A 17,744-nucleotide genomic window follows, 5' to 3' on the forward strand; every position below is an offset into this window, starting at 1 on the left:
AGTCATTTCTTTTTAATAACCTTTAATACACTAATGATACTGGAACACTGGTATCAGTTATAAATAAATTGTTAAAATAAAGATATCTGATCACGAGAAATGTGTTGGTTTCATTACTGTCACCTATATTCACACTGTACTAATGCTATGGTAAAAAATAACAATTGATTATATGTAAAATCATATAATTTGCATATGAGGTCAAATGGATCTCATAAGACTGTTAATCAATGTGATTTATTAATTTCCATTAAATAACTTTTAAATGTTAAAATTTTTGCCCATCGAACATTTAATGACAAGAAGATTAATAAAACATGAAATTTGTTTATTTCACTTCCTGCTCAATAGATAAGTTGTTACACACTCCTTATTATACACTGGATCTATTATCAAGGATGAATGCCATTCACCTTCAATGATAATTTTCTCAAATAAAAAATTGTGTAACATTCTCCTGGTGGGGTAACATCTGGTTCCACCATGGAGGGCCAGGTTGAGACATTTATTTTTGCCTCTCTGACATATAATTGCAGAGCCATCCTGCTGTATACAGTACCAGAAAAATCTTAAAAGGGTATAGATATATAGATAGAAAATCTCCTCTAATGAACAACAAATTACAACATCACTAATACAGTATCTAATTTGGCGTCAGGATTGAGCTCTGCATTCTCAACTCAAGGAGACGGGTAAAAATCCTAGAGTGTGGCAGAGCTAAGAAGTCATTAACTGCTGCAGCACATTCAAGTTGGATTACTATGTTTTGTCACATGTAGCCAACAAATTGTCACTTGGAGAGGCTGCCACCCTATGATAGAATATAACAGGGTATGCTAATTTGTCTCATATTATACGTGCACACACACACACTCAAGTCCCCCCTCCCTAGACTCGCACCTACCTAAGGCACACTCTGATTTATACCTCTGATTCCTAATACAACCACATTAACATGTCTATATAACTAAATACAGACATCTCTTAAGTCCATTGATTCATACCCAGATATTGTATACAGGTATTAACTTTTTAAACAGGCATGCCCATATTTTTTTATATTTAAATACTTGGATACCATAATACTGCACAGACTCCATACATTCATTTGCATCACCAATGTACATTTGCACTCAAAGAATAACATTCATATATATTGACCAATGTAATTTGCAGCCTCTGATTTGGCTTCCTGGACAAACTATTATCCATTTTCACTAAAGTAAATATGTAAGGTAAAGTATTTTGCCCCAAATAAATTACCTTGACAAGGGCTTGAACTCATCCTAGGAATTATAGTACAATATTGTACCTTAACTATTCTTATGATTTGTTCAAAAACACCAACACCACACACACACACACACACAAATGCATATATCCTAACACAAACAAAAATATTCTTCCACAATACACACATAAAAAAACAGAAAGCGCAGGTACACAAACTCATTTGGAAACAATGCATCAAGATCAGCAATGTAAGTTGCTAAATTTGCCATTGTGTCCATAGTCTGTATTTTGGGTAATAGAATAAAATGGGAATATTAGTCTTTAAAGCAGAATCATAATTAATATCAAGTACGTATAGTATTCAGTTATTTCCCTACCAAATCAATCACATCCTATGCCACTGATGTTATCACCATGTTGTATTAACTTTGAAAGGTTCCTTAACTGCAAATATTCATAGAATCAGATATAGAGTACAGTGGTGTCTCATTTTGCCAGGGTATATCGTACTGGTACACGTCCGCGCATCGGAAATCCGCGCATGCAATGCCTTTAACATGTGTTAAAATGGCTATATTGTACAACTTTGGGTAACCCACTTAATCTTTCAAAAAGGATACACAATGTCATATAAACTGCATCTACATTATTAAATAAATATTTTAAGAAATCCCCAAAGTTAATTATGCGATAACCACTGTTTCCACCGAATAGTGGAGGTGTGCAAAGCTCTGGGAGATGATGGGGGTCCGAAACAGGGGGTGAAAGTTAGTCAGATTCAAAGCCTTCAAAATCAAGTGCAGACACTTGTAAAGTGACTTCACCTTCATCACCAATCTCCAGAGTGGCAGGGTCATCGTCACTGGATTCCTCTTGAATTGTTGAGGCATAAAATAGGCAGTGATGAGAGCTTGGCGGTGCCATTAATCCCAGTAATGTTGCCTGTAGGGTCCCTTGATCTGCTCTGGTACCACCACACCACCAACACTGATTTAGCTTGTCATATTATTTATGATGAAACACACAGCATAATAGGCTAATCATACGAGAATATAATAATGAATACATAAAAACACTGGTGAATGAGTCAATAGCCAGGCGCATACACTCGGTCACAAGGAGGAAAGGACAAGAGACCCTTGTGGGGGAGGGGGATATCAACCCTCCATCCCGTCACCACACCCTGCCTCTACCACTCTACTCCACCTTCCACCTACTATCTATACCCTCTATACAGTAATTGTTTAAGTATATAAGAACAAGAATATGAGATAAGGTATGAGAAATTATGTTCAGAAATTAAAAGAAAAATAGAGAAAGAAATAGAGCAATTATAGAATAAATAGAAAACCGAGATAAGAAAGAAACATTGTCCGTGGGAAAAAAGTAAATTTCTCATTCTCTCATGCTACTGACCTCATACGATATCAGGTCACCCATTGTATATAAACTCTTCTCTCATTTGTGGTGAAGATGGAGTGAGGGATTAGTGGTCTCATATTACTGACTTGATGCATTGTCAGGTCACCCATTGTCCGGGTGTAGAATTAGGGAGTTTCATGACCTGAAGACATCTTGAATAAAGACAAAAGTAATATACAGTACACTGTGACCTTGTTAATTCAGATTTTGGCTTAATTCTTATGTTTGTTTGTTTGTTTTTTTAATACGGCTTTGAAATGTTGATTATTATTTCATATAGGAATATACAGTATTACGAAAAAGATTAAGATTAATGACTTTTATGAATTATATTAAGATACAAAACTACGTTTGGGTGCGTTGTTGGTGGGGGGTGGTGGAAGAGGGAGGAGGGAACAACTCACCACCTGCACTCGTCATCCCGTGATCCCTCTACAACGACTGCATGCAATTTCACCATAATTCCCATATTACATGTATTTAGTTTCATTTGGTGCGAGGTTAATAAAACATTATCAAAAAATAATTAATCCCCCAAAAAAAATTCAATACCCAATCCCAGATAAGTTATTACAGTCTCTTGTTTACAGTACACAGCGGTATCAGCTGATTGTTCCTGCTCTCCCAAACAATGTTGCCAGCATTCACCATCTTTCAAGCACCAGATTTTTCAGTAATTTGAGTGACCCAGAGCCCATTTTTTGTTGAATTAATCTAAATAAGCAAAAGATCACTAAATTAATTCTATACCATTACCCGTGCTACCCTTGGCTTTCTGTATAAGCTACAACTATGGTCACATTTCAACCGATCGCGAAGGCGATAACCTCGCACGTGAGATCCACGTAAAATGAGACTCCACTGTACAGTTAATTATTCATTATTCAACAGCATGAATGTGCTGTTAAATGTTGCTCCAATGGCTGTTTAACCTCAGGTTGTCCCATCATCACCTCTCACATTAGGACTTGCTATGCTCTACTGTCTCCAGCTTTTCTGATGTGATAATCTGCATATCTATTGACTCTGCAATCACTTTTTAACATTAATGTTTTTTATCGTAACTGAAAATAACTTTTATTTGAACACTGATTAATATCATCTTGATATAGTACAAGAACAGAATCTAACAGCCTGTCTTATGTATATGAAGATAGTAAACTCTATCTACATGGGCATAAAGAGAAGGAACTAGACAAAATTTGTCTTCATTGCAAATTAATAGTCACAAAGGAAAATTCAATGAAACCTAATAGCAGTTTCCAAGACCTTCATAAGCATACATATTAAGATACAATACAAACACACAAGCAAACACAATCACACCGACAGACTTTTCTAAATCATCACATGAGACTATGATACATTTGTACATTGCTTCCTGTTTACTCAAGTTCAGGAATGACAAAACAACAGGAAATGCAGTTTAATAATAAATTGGAATGTGAGGGGGATGGACATCCATGGGGTGATGAATAATGTGTGTCAGTGACCAGAGTGTGTGTCATTGAGTAATTTTGGGGGATGTATATGTTGCTGATAGGCGGTGATAGGTTGTGTCAAGCAAAAGGTATATTTGGAACCTTGTTATGGAAGGGGAATACCATTGTAGATCACTCTATTACTGTAGTGAGAATAAATGACAGCAAATGAGAGAAGCGTCTATTCTTCCTCTTGATTCTGGCCACCCAACATAATAGTAAGTAAGGAGTTGAAAGAGAGAAGAAAATAAGTTGGAATGTCCTTTTACCCTTACAAGAAGTCATGTCTGACAATATACACAAAGAAATTTCATCAAGTTTACCATAGCAACTTGCAGTAATTAGGACTTATGAGAGAATGATTTGAATAGCAGAGTATAATGAGCTTATAAATTAACTACACGAACACACATCCAAATGAGAACTAGAAAATGCACACGAGGAATAAGGAGGGAGGAAACAAGCCCCATTTGAAATTCAATCATAGTCCAAGCATAGCTTGATGCATATTTCTCCTTTCTGTTAATTGCTATTATTATTTTTTTTTTTTAATTTGACCCTATTTAGATACAGTGTTAAGCTTTTTCATGGGAGATACACTTCTCCATGAGCTCTACCTATGAATATACCTTTATTTAAGTTTGCTTTTTAAATAGTTGTTTTGTATTTCCACCATCTGACTAAACTGACAACTTGGGATATCTGAAGGTGGAATGGGTTGAGTCAGGTCAGGTTAATAATGTAATTGAATTCCATATGAGTCCTGATCAACTCCACCCTAATGAGGAACTTAGTTTGACTAATCATTCCACTTTAAGAGGCAATCTGTAGTATCATATACATTCCACCCAATTGCTCTTCATCACTTAATAAATTAAGTGGTAATCTTGATTTTCCATTTACTGTACTGTATATGACTTTCAATAATACAAAAATTTAATGTATCTAAAATAACATACGATGATTCAACTGGATAGTCATGAATTAACTGGTGATATCAACATCAGCTCCATGAAACACATGAAGATTATCATGCTGATAAACATATGATTGTATCAATTGAACACTAGTAAAAGAAAACACTGTTTACAGCAGCAGCAACTGGATGCACTGTAAATGATATTAAAAGATGTTTTATTATCATATTACTCACAAGTTGGTCTATAAATTGAGCCAGCTACTTTTTTGTTATACTAAGTCTTGAGCTTCCTGTTAGTCAGATAACATGTGGACAAAATTTATTGGGATTTTGCCTCGACGTTCTGGATGTCCTTCAATCATTCCCTCCATCCAGTCCCCATCTTCTGTCTCTGCTTTCAGTACAATAATTATTTCCCCCTCGGTGAAACTCAATTCGTCATCCAAGTCAGCATCACAGTCATATAATGCTTGGCATCTTCGCTGACGAACTGATCCCATTCTCTGTTGAAGATACAAATATAATCTAAATTTTATACAAAGATTAACGGAGGCCTAAAAAACACAAAAACAGCAGTGGTACAGTCACAGTCAAAAGAATTATCCATCCCTCATACTACCATATCCATGAGCTCAAGACGTTTCTACACGACGGGTCACAAGCGGGTGGGGGAGGAATTGGTGGGGGGAGATGTAGGGGTGGCAGATCCAGCTAAGGTTGGAGGGTGCAAGCCACATAAATAGAGAGTGTGTATGTGGTCTTATATATATCCTTAACAACTGAAGAAGGTGTTAAGGTTGGTGGATGTAACTTGATGATGATGACCTTAATGACCTTGGCAGTTGATGGGCCTAAAAGCCTAAACAACCCAACCAACCAGGAGGGCGGGTGTTGGGGAAGTGTCATATGGATTTAACTTTCCCTTAGTTATCTTTGTCTTTACTTGAGATTCTGGGGAGGAATGCAAGTGAGATTTTGTCAGGTAATGTATCATTAGAGTTGATAAAGTGTCTGGCTTTTGTGAAGGAAAGCCCCTGATATGAAGGAAAGCCCCTGATATGACAACATAAGAGAGGAGGGATGTGGCTTGCTCACCACCAGTAACACTAAACTAGCCTGTTACTTGATCACTTCCACCTCCCACCACTTCCGTTCTTGAAAAAAAAAATACCACTAATTGATAAAAAAAAAAAAAAAATTAATTATTGGATAGAATGTGACTTGGCCACTCTTGTGTCCTCTGTCCCAAGAAGACTCCAGGAGGTTATAGAAAAGGGAGGCCAATGGATGGGTTACTTTCTGTATGACCTGTGTTGGTAAATATTAAAAATAAATGTGACTTCCACCTTCATTTTCAACATTTCCCCTCATATCAACGTTATCGTAAATATACCTAAGGAGTGTTAGTTACAAGACTAGCGAGGTTATTCTAAAATTATATCTTGCACTTGTGAGACCTCACTTGGATTAGGCAGTTCAGTTCTGGTCACCGTACTACAGAATGGATAGAGAATCCATTGAAAGAATTCAGAGGAGAATGACAAGACTAATCTCGGACATTAGGAACATTGAGTACAGAGACAGGTTAAAGCATCTTAATTTACACTCCCTCGAGAGGCGTAGAGTGAGGGGTGATATGATCGAGGTGTATAAATGGAAGTCAGGGCTAAACAAAGGGGATATAACAAAAGTACTCAAACTATCCAACCAGGAGCGAACTCGTAGCAATGGTTTTAAATTAGAAAAATTTAGATTTAGGTGCGAGGTAGGTAAACATTGGTTTGGAAATAGAGTAGTGGATGAGTGGAACAAATTACCAAACATCATCATTAATTCAAATACACTGGATAGCTTCAAACATAGGTTGGGTGGATATATGAGCAATAGGGGTTGGGTGTAAACGGGACTGCCCAGTATGGACCAATAGGCCCACTGCAGTTTCCTACATTCTTATGTTCTTAACACCCTGAAAAAAAAACAATAAATAAAGAAATGGATGGTACATTATAATAATCATAAAACAAGGGTCCTCATCTATGACTTTGAAGCATGTAAACCTAAGACAATATAGTAGAACCTCGATAAATTGGACTAATTGGGTAATTGGGGCAGACCCTAGTCCGAAAATTGTGAAAGTCTGGAAAAAGCAACGAGGAGTGGGGGGGTTGTTGTGGTTTGGAAATAACACTGCTTATCTGGACTTTTACTTTTTAAAGACATTCAGTTGTTGTTATAATGTTATCACTGCGCTCCAACCACTAAGGTCTTAAGTGCATAACAAGGTTATTAAAACACTATTACATTGACAATAATAAAAAATATGAAACAGAACTCTCTGGGTTGAAAATTAGACACAAGTTTGGTTGCCGCCAACTGTTTTCACCGAGATGATTCTTACGTATTGTAAAGTGTTATATGTAGTATGTGACTACAGAATTTGTCTTACAAATAATGAGAAAACTGTATACTGTACAGTACCGTAGAGATAAAAATTAGAAAAAATAATTGTAGGGGTATATTGTGTGTGGATGATGAGGGTTATCTGGGAGCAGCAGATGGGGGCACAGGTTCAACTTTCCTGAAAAAAGAATCCCACACTAACACCATGAGTCGTTTGTTTACAAAGGGGAAACAATGGCTTAGCTCTTTCACCACTCATGCTTACCACAACATCTGTCTTCAGCACTTAGTAAATTAGTACAATACTGTAGTGTATTTATCATCACAAAGTAAATTATGTTGAAGTGTATTTATCAGCACTCAATAAGTAATATTGTAGTGTACAGTACAGTGTTATGCATCTGCATATACGGTACCCTGGTTTATTCATTAATCAGTTGTCTAGGTGTACAAGTAGCCAAATTGAGCCATCATGTATCACTCAAAGGTAATAAATAATGTTGTTATGAAGATACCTTCATATCAAATACTAAAGACCCTGTTGCAAGCTGATTTGCTTACACCACCACTTAAAATATGTACTGTACAGCACTTACATAAACTTAACCCATTTCTTAAAACCCTCTCATACTGTATCTTCATTAAAGATATTATGTACTCTACAAAAAAAAAAGGTCATGTAAATGAGTGTAGGTAGCGAAGTGCAGCACACTGATACTATACATATGAAGGCAGGACACAGACTGAGACTTAGAATCTGAGACAGTGAGACATCCACGCACAGATGTTCAACCGCATGTACGAACACACAAACCGTTCAGACCGATATTGTATTTTCCACTTTAAAAAAAAATATTTCTGGTGAATAGAAGAGCAACCCAGTGCACCTCAGAGTCAGAAAAAAGTGAATTCCAATACAGTACAGTGAACCTCAAAGATTCGGACCCAGTAAATCCGGATTTCAGAAGATTCAGACAAAATTTGGGGGATCCAGGGGCTAAGAAGACTCCATAAGAAGCATTCCCAAAACAAGGCAAAGATCATCTTAGGCCCGTGTAACTAAGATGTCAGCGTGTGGGACACAGGTGCCCGAGAGTTATCAATTGATGTTTGTGGGAATATTATTTCATTCACTCTAATAATGATACAATGTTTTTTATTATGTTATCGTAGGTAAATGTATGGTTTATATAATTCGTTAATCACTGTGCCCATCACCGTTTCCAAATTAGACTACAAGATATGTATTTCTCTCATACACACTTCGATCATACACCTGGCAACGGGAGCAATTAAGGGGAATGAGTGACCGCTAGTTAGCTTGCTATCTGCTGTTGCAACTCGCCTCGCTCCCTGCCATATTTCATTGGATTTACTGTTATTATTAGTGTTTACAGATATATTAGTGCTTAATAGTGATTAATCATGGCATTATTAGACTTGTCACTGTAACCACCAGGCTACTGGGCCTAGGTGCGAGGTGTTATGGTTGGTTTTCAACTCGTATTTTCAGGTAGATAGACGTAATTTCTTCATTTTTTTTTACTCAGTTACAGACACACACCATCCTACATACATATTGTGAAAAAACTAAAAAAGAAATAATTAACTAAGGGCAAACACAAAAGGGGAATATACATTTCTTTGCACAAAAGTTAGCTGGATCAGTGAGGGAGTGGGAGGAGGGCTCAGAGTGTAGGGTATGGGGAGCGTTACAAGGAAGTCGGTGTCCCAGATGGTATCTGTTGCTATGAAGAAGCAGGGAGTGTATGCAAATGGCAACTGTATTAAACTTTCATTTGGTTTTTATTTACTGGTTTGACAATACAGTATTTTTTGTTATAACTTATTTATTGGTATTATATTTATTTATTCCTCACATTTCCTAGTACTATATATATATTATTTTAAGAAAACTATGGCTACAGGAGGAAAATACACACAAAAGTTTTTCCAAAATACTCCCTGCTAAAATGGGGGTTGCATCTTATATGCCATAAAATACAGTACTGTATTTTTGGTGTTTTATATACAGTAATATATATCAAATCTGAAGATATTCTAATGGGATCCATCCATTTTGCTTATGATATCAAGAGCATCTGGTTTCTGGTGCCAATCTCCCTCTTAAAAGTCTCCAGCCTGAAAAGACATACTCACATCTTATCTGTAAATATTGTTTCTACATCTGGTCATTGACTCCTAAATTTAGCTCTAAATATCAGCTATGTCATTACCGAACAGCTTAGGGCACTTGATACTTTAGATGGGGGTGGGTATAGTGGACATACGAGTGAAAAAATGGGCGAGTTCAACTCTCATGTGATTAAAATCACCACACTGATTACACATGGTCCTTACGAACCTGATAAACTGGATTATCATCATTCGTTCTTCAATATAAATAGGTAGAAATATCTTCAACATTCCTGCCATCATTATTTTGACTTCCTATTGGCAAAATTTCATGATAAATCTCCTAATAACTTTTGTTTCAGCCATAATTTGACTCACTTAAGCTTTATTAGGTTTTTAGTAATTTTATAGGAAATAAACTTATACAGTTAACCCTCACTTTACGCGGTTAATGTAACCCGGAGGGTACCGCGGAAAGCGAGAAACGCGTAAAGTGAATAACATAACATATGGGATTAATTGAAATGGAGTCCAGGCCGATCCCCAAACTCCACTTTTTGACGACACATAACTATGTTGTAGTAAAAATAACATCTTAATTTTATGATGGTACATGCACACAATTAATACTTAAGAGAAATAGAGAAATACAGTCGCCAAGTTAATGTCCATTCAAATAATGGACACGACTCCCTCCCCCTTCTCACACTACACTGCCGGCTCTTCCCTCTCTGAGAAATTTTGGGGGAAAACCAGGTATAGTAATAAATAATACCTCAAACTAAAGTTAGGATAATATAATTGACATTGCTGGATTCCTTGTAAGACCAGGAATATTTTGAATATAAATGTCATATATTTTTCACAAAAGATAACATACTTACTCAGATTAAACATTTTATCTAAAAATTTTATGTCTAATGCAAAATATATGATGTTTATATTCAAAATGATCACCAAATTGTAAGAATTCCAGCAATGTAAATTATATTCTGGCCGGGTAATTTGTATGAATTTTATGAGCTAAAATAAAAATCTTCAGTTAATAAAAAAAAAAATATTCTTCACACAGTAACAGATGGTCGGTCGCCGGTCCCTCCCTCCCTCCCCCCCACCCCCCACCAACGTCCCTACTAGATAAATGTGTGGGAATACCAGACTGTTTACCTTTTTAGTAATAAATAATAAATCAGACTAAAGTTAGGATAATATAATTGACATTGCTGGATTCCTTGTAAGACCAGGAATATTTTGAATATAAATATCATATATTTTGCACAAAAGATAACATATTTACTCAAGAGTAAACATTATATCTAAAATTTGTATGTCTAATGCAAAATCTATGATGTTTATATTCAAAATGATCATCAAATTGTAAGAATTCCAGCAATGTAAATTATATTCTGGCCGGATAATTTGTATGAATTTTATGAGCTAAATTAAAAAAAATTATACTTCACCGTGTAAAGGGGTACACCCACCGCGGAATGTGAGCATCCTGGGTTCTGGCAGGGCACCGCGTAAACGTGGAAACGCGGAATGTGGGACCGCGTAAAGTGAGGGTTGACTGTATTTGATTTTAATTACAATCAATATCTAAATCACTTCTAAATTAGTCAATGGCCACAAAAAGTAGTTACTAACACTAGGTTTTGGTACCTGGCCATACAGGCAGTTATTTGGCTCCTTCAACACCCAAAATTTTCTCGGATGAATTTATAACAAACTAATTTTCAATATAATTGTGATTTATATACATTTAATTGCCAAGATGTCTGAATATCTGTTGGATATATTAACGCAGGCAAAGGAATTAGGATTACGGTAAGTGCTGAGGGAAATCACAAATTAATAGATGACAGTAATGCACGAGATGAACGTGAAGATGAATGTGAAGAGCATAATACGAGTTAAAATTATTAGAATTACAAAGTAAAGAGGTGAGAATGTGAAATCACTCCAGCCCAAATTAAATCACAATCCACTAACAATGTAATTAAACTACCACACTTGTCAGTGCCTAAACTTGATGGAGAGCCCATGCAGTGGACGGGGTTCTGGGACGTGCATAGTGATCTACATAACAGATATTTTCTAAACTCATGTCTGACCCAAGGAACTCATGTCTATTCCTACAAATTCTGTAAAGACAAACCAAGTAAACCCCTTGCAAATTTCCCTCACCCTTCTAGGAGGTGGCCGAGGATCATCAGACACCAGAGAAGACAGAGACTCAGTTGATCGGCCATTAATGAAGGTGTTGGGAGATTCTTGGGGAGACGATGATGGTGAAGTGTCAGTGTCCAGAGGTCTTCCATCACTTGTACTACCTGGAATATTATTAGTTGTAAAACGTTTACATTCACATAATGAAAAAAAAAAGTTATTACTTCATTTATGATCACACTTATAAAAAAAAAAAAAGTAAACTTTACATAATTCTCATAATTTCTTTAACAGGTACACTACCACAATAATGTTACATAATAACATTTACTAAAATTATAACTGAAGAAATCAAACTGTATACAATATTATACTTATCAGTTTATACTTTGTTGCAATCCAAGTTCAAGACTATTCTTCAAATTCATGTAATACATAATACATATGTAGAAAACGTATAGGGTAAGGGCATGCATTGACAATCGATGCATTAATAGTAAGCGCACAAATATAAAAGCATTTTTAAAATATTAAGGAGTTACAGAATCAGTGACGCAAGTATCACAAGTGTTGACACTTCTGATGAGTTAAGAAAGGCAGCGTTCTGAGGAGACTACTCTAGAATAAGTTAGATGATGTGACAGAATAATATATAAGTATGAAGAAAAGTGAGGTATAAAGTGATAGGTCCGAGTGGAATTCCAGAGTAGTGCCGATTTTAAAACAAATTTTAGTTTTGTTATAACAACTGTAGTGGTTAATTCATTCACAATTATTTATATCTAAAGTTGTAATTCTTATAAAAAAATGGAAAGCTGAGCATCACCATTGTGCCAGCATGGCTCATTTGACATAAAATATGGCATCACTAGAAAATAAAGTAAGCTTGAGCCTTTGTTGAGGATAATATTCGTTATAGTTCTCTATTTGTTTGTCCTCACCTATATGATGAAGAAAGTGTAGCCAGGTATTTGATATTGCATATACTCATATACTGTATGCATGTATCTCTTTATCAACAAAATTGTTGAGGATTTTCTGATCTCACCAGAAGCATAATTGCCACTTGGCAAAGTCATCATAGCTATATATTTTATTAATCTTCTTTGTAGTTTAACTTATCTATTCCACTTTGCCTTTAATTTCGTCTTTGTTCTCCCCATCAGTGTCAAGCACTCCGATTCATAAATAAAAAAGACTACTCCTGTAGTGAGAGTTAGTTACCAACAAGGTGAGTGAGTGGAACTCTGCATTTACCAACTCAACATATCTTGGCTATCGCTTTAACAGTATTATACAGAAGACGTTATGACCTATCCTAAGAATTTAAATGATTATGATGTACAGTACAGACACTCCTCAACTTACATAAGCGTTATGTTTCCGGAACCATTATGTAACTCAAACTTTAAGTAAATCCGACTTTACTCAGTATAGTTTGGACCTCGCTAATCCGGGAAGCTTGGGACCAGACCGGTTACGGATTAGTGAAAATTCCGAACCATCGAAGCCCAGGTTAAAAAAGGTAAATTAATGCATAAATGTACTATTACTGGTACCAATACAACTTACATCAGAACAAATTTAGCCCAGACTTACTGACCCTCTTTATGACAGAGTACTGTGACACAGAAGTAAGTAGATTAGCAGAAAAAGCAAAGAGAAAATTGCATATTATAGGCCTTGGAATCTAAAGACAGCCAGATTCAAACACCGTCCCGAACCATCGAAACTGCAGGACTATCAAATCCTAGATTAGCGGGGTCCAACCTGTAACATTAAGTGGGTAGCCTGCCTACTGAACATATTATGTTCTGTATATGTTGAATTGAAATAAAATAAACTACTGTATCAAGAAATGATTAAATGATCAATTAGAGTACAGTACTGTACTTGCTAATTTGAAAGGACGGCAGAGGTAGCATGTTACAATACTACATGACCACAACTAATACCGGAGTTTGCCCAAACGTAACACAATGTAGAAAACCAATGAATGTCAGACATTTTCATTACAGTAAAAAACCCCATATTCGAAATAATACGGGTTCTAGCCCTTATGAATTATAAGATTTTACAAAATATGAGAGACACCTACTGAGGTGGGAAAAAACTGGTACTTTTCCCTTAATTGCCCCAATCAAAATTGGATGCTTAGGCTCTTGTATTTGCCTCTTGACTTGACAGCTTTTTCTGAGAGGCTCATTTTGAGGTGCTTGGTTCAGGGTTATCAGACACAATGGCTCAAACACTAAGCAATGATGGAAAAACAAGTGGAAAAGCTTGCGTGGTAGACCGTAGATGTGCACTCCACAACTGACCAATGTGAAATGACCCTGACTGACAGGTCCGACACATGTATACTGTACTAGTTTACACTGTGGCGAGTGGTTGCATCCCATGGTGACATGTGCATCATACATATTTGTAAATGTCTATCATAATCTGAAATTTTACCAAATATTATGAAAAATTTAATATAATATATATTATATATAACGTAATATTTTGAAATGTTTCATATTTCGAAATTTGACCAAAATACAGGTACATGTATCATGAAATTTGTAATATCTATTTCGTAAAAGCAAAACATTACGAATTATGGGGGATTTTGAATTTGAGGCGTACAAATTATGTTTTTTTTTACTGTATTTTCAATGGGACTTACCGGTCAAATTTACATATGTTGAATGTTACATAAACTGAGGAATGCCTGTACAGTACTTAGCATCACAAGCACTGCCATCTCATATCCTATTAAAAGTGGTTTTGAGCATTAATTTTTTACTACACTTTGGCTAAAAAATGCTAAAGAGGTTCTTTATCAATATCTTGTCAGACCTCATTCCCTCAACTCTCCTCAAGGGTGCAGCCACATGTAAAGTCTTCCCAAACTTCTCAACATGCGAGTTAAAAATTTTCTAAGCCTCTCAACTAGTGGCTAAAATATTCCTTAATCATTTTCCCTGAACATATATAGCAACTCATAATTAAAACCTTCCCCAAACAATTTAGTTAAGAGACTAAAATCTTTCCTGAACTTTTATCTAACAACAAAACCTTCCTCAAACATTTCAGTGAGTGACTAAAGTCTTACTTGTACAGTATTTATATCTATGAACTTCTTTTCTAAACACTTTCCTACATATTTCAGCTAATGACTAAAATTGATCCTAAAGAAGTTCACCTCATGACAAAAAGTGTTCTTCAAACTTTTTTTGTCTAACTATTTTCTTATTTCATGATTTTACTAAGTTCAAGACTTTTAATTGGAAGTAAGAATGGAGAGTGAATTTATATTACCAAGAACTAATAGGGAGCGAGTTTATACTACACAATAATGAGTGAATCTATACAACATAGAACTAATAGCAAGTAAATTTACACAACAGAATTAATTGGGAGTGAATTATAGAACATTATTAATTTTGAACAAATTTATACTACAAAGAAATAAGAGTGAGTAAACTCATTTCATGTAGAAGTAATGGTGAGTGAATTAATATTCTGAAGAAATAAAATTGAGTGAATTTATACTACAGAGAATTTATGGTGAGAGAAGTGATACTAAACAGCGTGTTTTAAAAGGCACAATCTAGGGAGCTACAAAGAAACATAAATCAGTATTTAAGAATTTCATACGAGACAAAATCCCTTTTAGATAATTTGGCATAAAATAAATGGTGCTCAAAGATTTTGGCGTGAGCGCTGTTAAAGGGGGAAAACAGAAGGCGAAGGAACATCATCTCTGACTGAAGTCTTGCAGTAATTTAGATTAAGGACTATGCAGTAACCTGGTTAAGTCTAGTAAATGCTTTTACTGCACCAGGATAGCAGTCAAAGTAACATTTTAACCAACAATTGAACACTTATCATTCTTGCTACAGGTAACATACAAAAACCTTTTTTGCCATATCCTACATCTGTAGGCCAGCATCCTCCAAGGCAGGATGAGTGATCTGCAACAGCAACATGAAATACTGGCAGTGTGTGCACAGCATACTCAAGATCACTCAGCCAACCCCCCTACCACCAGGATCTAACCTAGTTCTCATGGGCAGTGGAATGTAGAATGTTACCCCTGTGTCATTACTTGTGATCTGTATGTAGCATGATTGTTATGATACTTTCATATTTACAACTGGTATGAAGTGAAACTTATAGTCTTGTTATGTATGGCAATGCAATGACCTTATTTTTGATAGGTTATCAACAATATGTTTACTGTTGAGACTGTAAGGAAAAAAGAACACTTGCAAGCTTCAATTTCTCCTTCATAACCAGTCTGCATATGGTTCAGTTTTTTCCATAGAGGTTCTGGTAGTCTCCTGCAAGTTGATATCTATATAGGAGGGTTATAATTCTTTTCAGTACAATATATGATTGTTAAATATCTTCAGTAAAGATGTGTTCACTGTGGTACTTCTATAATACTCTATCTCCTAAAGATGTTGCAAGAAGTAAACTAAGAAAGGCTATATTTTCAATTAAGAAAGCATAACTACAAGCAGCTAAGAAGATAAGAGGCAGTAGAAGCGAGAGGGAAGCAAGAGGCACCCGATCCCCTCACCTGACGTAGCCTCAGGGGGCAAGTTATGTGTGAGAGAGAAGCGTGTAGTCCCAGAAGAAGTAGTGGTGTTGTTGGAAGAAGAAGAAGGTTGAGGGTAGAACACACTATTACTAGAATCTGTTGATGGGCTCCTCTTGTGGCCCATCCCTCCAAGGCTACCACCCCCACCACCACCATTGTTGTTGTTGTGTGCCAGACTTGGGTGGTAGGCTGGGGGTCCCAGCATGGGGTCAGAAGGCGTGCGGGAATGACTCGAATAATGTGGGAGGTAGAAGGAAGTGTTGTGGGAAACACCAGCAGGGGGTTTAGGTGCTGGTCTCTTCTCTGTCATATTACGAAGTGGCACTAGGGGTCACAAGAAGGTAAATGACACTTAGTTATTAATCAACACTTTAAAAAGCAAAATTATTAATTTGTCGGTATACACAATAGAACCTTTTCATTCTTGGTCACTAAGGTATGATCATTCCTAAGAAAAAATTAATTTACAATATTTCTGATTTGCAAGTTAACTTCCTGTTTATGTTTATTATCGGCTGATAGTTTCTGTATACTGTGACATCAATGGTTAAAAGAAGGTGTTAGACAAGCTCAGAGTAGACTATTAAAATAATTTCAAGGGATGTTTTTTTGTGGAGTTAAGAAATTTATGGGATGAAAAATAATGAAATTCTCAAATAAACATAAAAAAATGGGAATCCAGAACAAAAGTCTGTGAATAATGAACACAGTATAGAGGGATTGGATAATAATAATGTAAGACATGTAATGATATTGTATAAGAAACCAAGATAATACCCAGTAAGTAGGTGGAGCATCAATGAGAAAGGTATAAGGGACCAAAATAATAAGACAAAAGATAAAAGAACAAGTAAAGAAAATACAAGTGACCATTGGATAATAAAAGTAGGTAGACTATAACTGAAGAAGGTATAATAAGGGGCAGTGGATAATACAAGGAATAGGTTGAGTATAACTAAAGAAGGTATTGGGAATCCAAAGATAGATATACAGTTGATTTACGGGGTTCTCGTTTACGCGTTTGGTCATTTACGCATTTACGCGGTACCTTGCCAGAACCGGGATGCCTGATTTACACGGTGAATTTACTCATTTACGCGGTTGAAGTATAATTTGTTTATTTACTGAAGATATATATGTTTTTAGCTCATAAATATATAATTTACATTGCTGGAATCCTTACAAGATGGTGATCATTTTAAATATAAACATCTTAACATTTGCATTAGACATACAAATTTTAGATGTAATTTAAGGAGATCATGAAAATAAGCAAATATTTTATCTTTTGTGCAAAATATATGAAGTTCATATTCAAAATATTCCCTGACCTGCAAGGAATCCAGAAATGTCAATTATATTATCCTAACTTTAGTCTGAGGTATTATTT

At 35.8% G+C, this 17,744-nt stretch overlaps 1 protein-coding gene across 7 annotated transcripts in view; it reads right to left on the reverse strand.

Moving 5' to 3' along the window:
- Positions 1–4,666: 4,666 nt before the first annotated feature.
- The window catches only part of LOC121859458 (arf-GAP with SH3 domain, ANK repeat and PH domain-containing protein 1-like), a 51,884-nt gene continuing 38,806 nt past the window's right edge, over positions 4,667–17,744 (reverse strand). For 2 of the 7 annotated variants that reach the window (XM_042356274.1, XM_042356273.1), the window contains exons 18-20: positions 16,334–16,678; positions 11,779–11,924; positions 4,667–5,558 (exon numbers count right to left, since the gene is read on the reverse strand). In XM_042356274.1, the coding sequence (XP_042212208.1) occupies positions 5,349–5,558; positions 11,779–11,924; positions 16,334–16,678 (701 nt within the window). In that variant the 3' untranslated portion in view covers positions 4,667–5,348. Of the gene's footprint in view, positions 5,559–11,778; positions 11,925–15,665; positions 15,723–16,333; positions 16,679–17,744 lie in introns of all 7 variants that reach the window. The other 5 variants (XM_042356279.1, XM_042356277.1, XM_042356276.1 and 2 more) reach the window with 5 other exon arrangements.

Source organism: Homarus americanus, unplaced genomic scaffold (genome assembly GCF_018991925.1).
Source record: "Homarus americanus isolate GMGI-L3 unplaced genomic scaffold, GMGI_Hamer_2.0 scaffold7626, whole genome shotgun sequence".
In the NCBI taxonomy this organism is placed as follows: Eukaryota; Metazoa; Arthropoda; class Malacostraca; order Decapoda; family Nephropidae; genus Homarus; species Homarus americanus.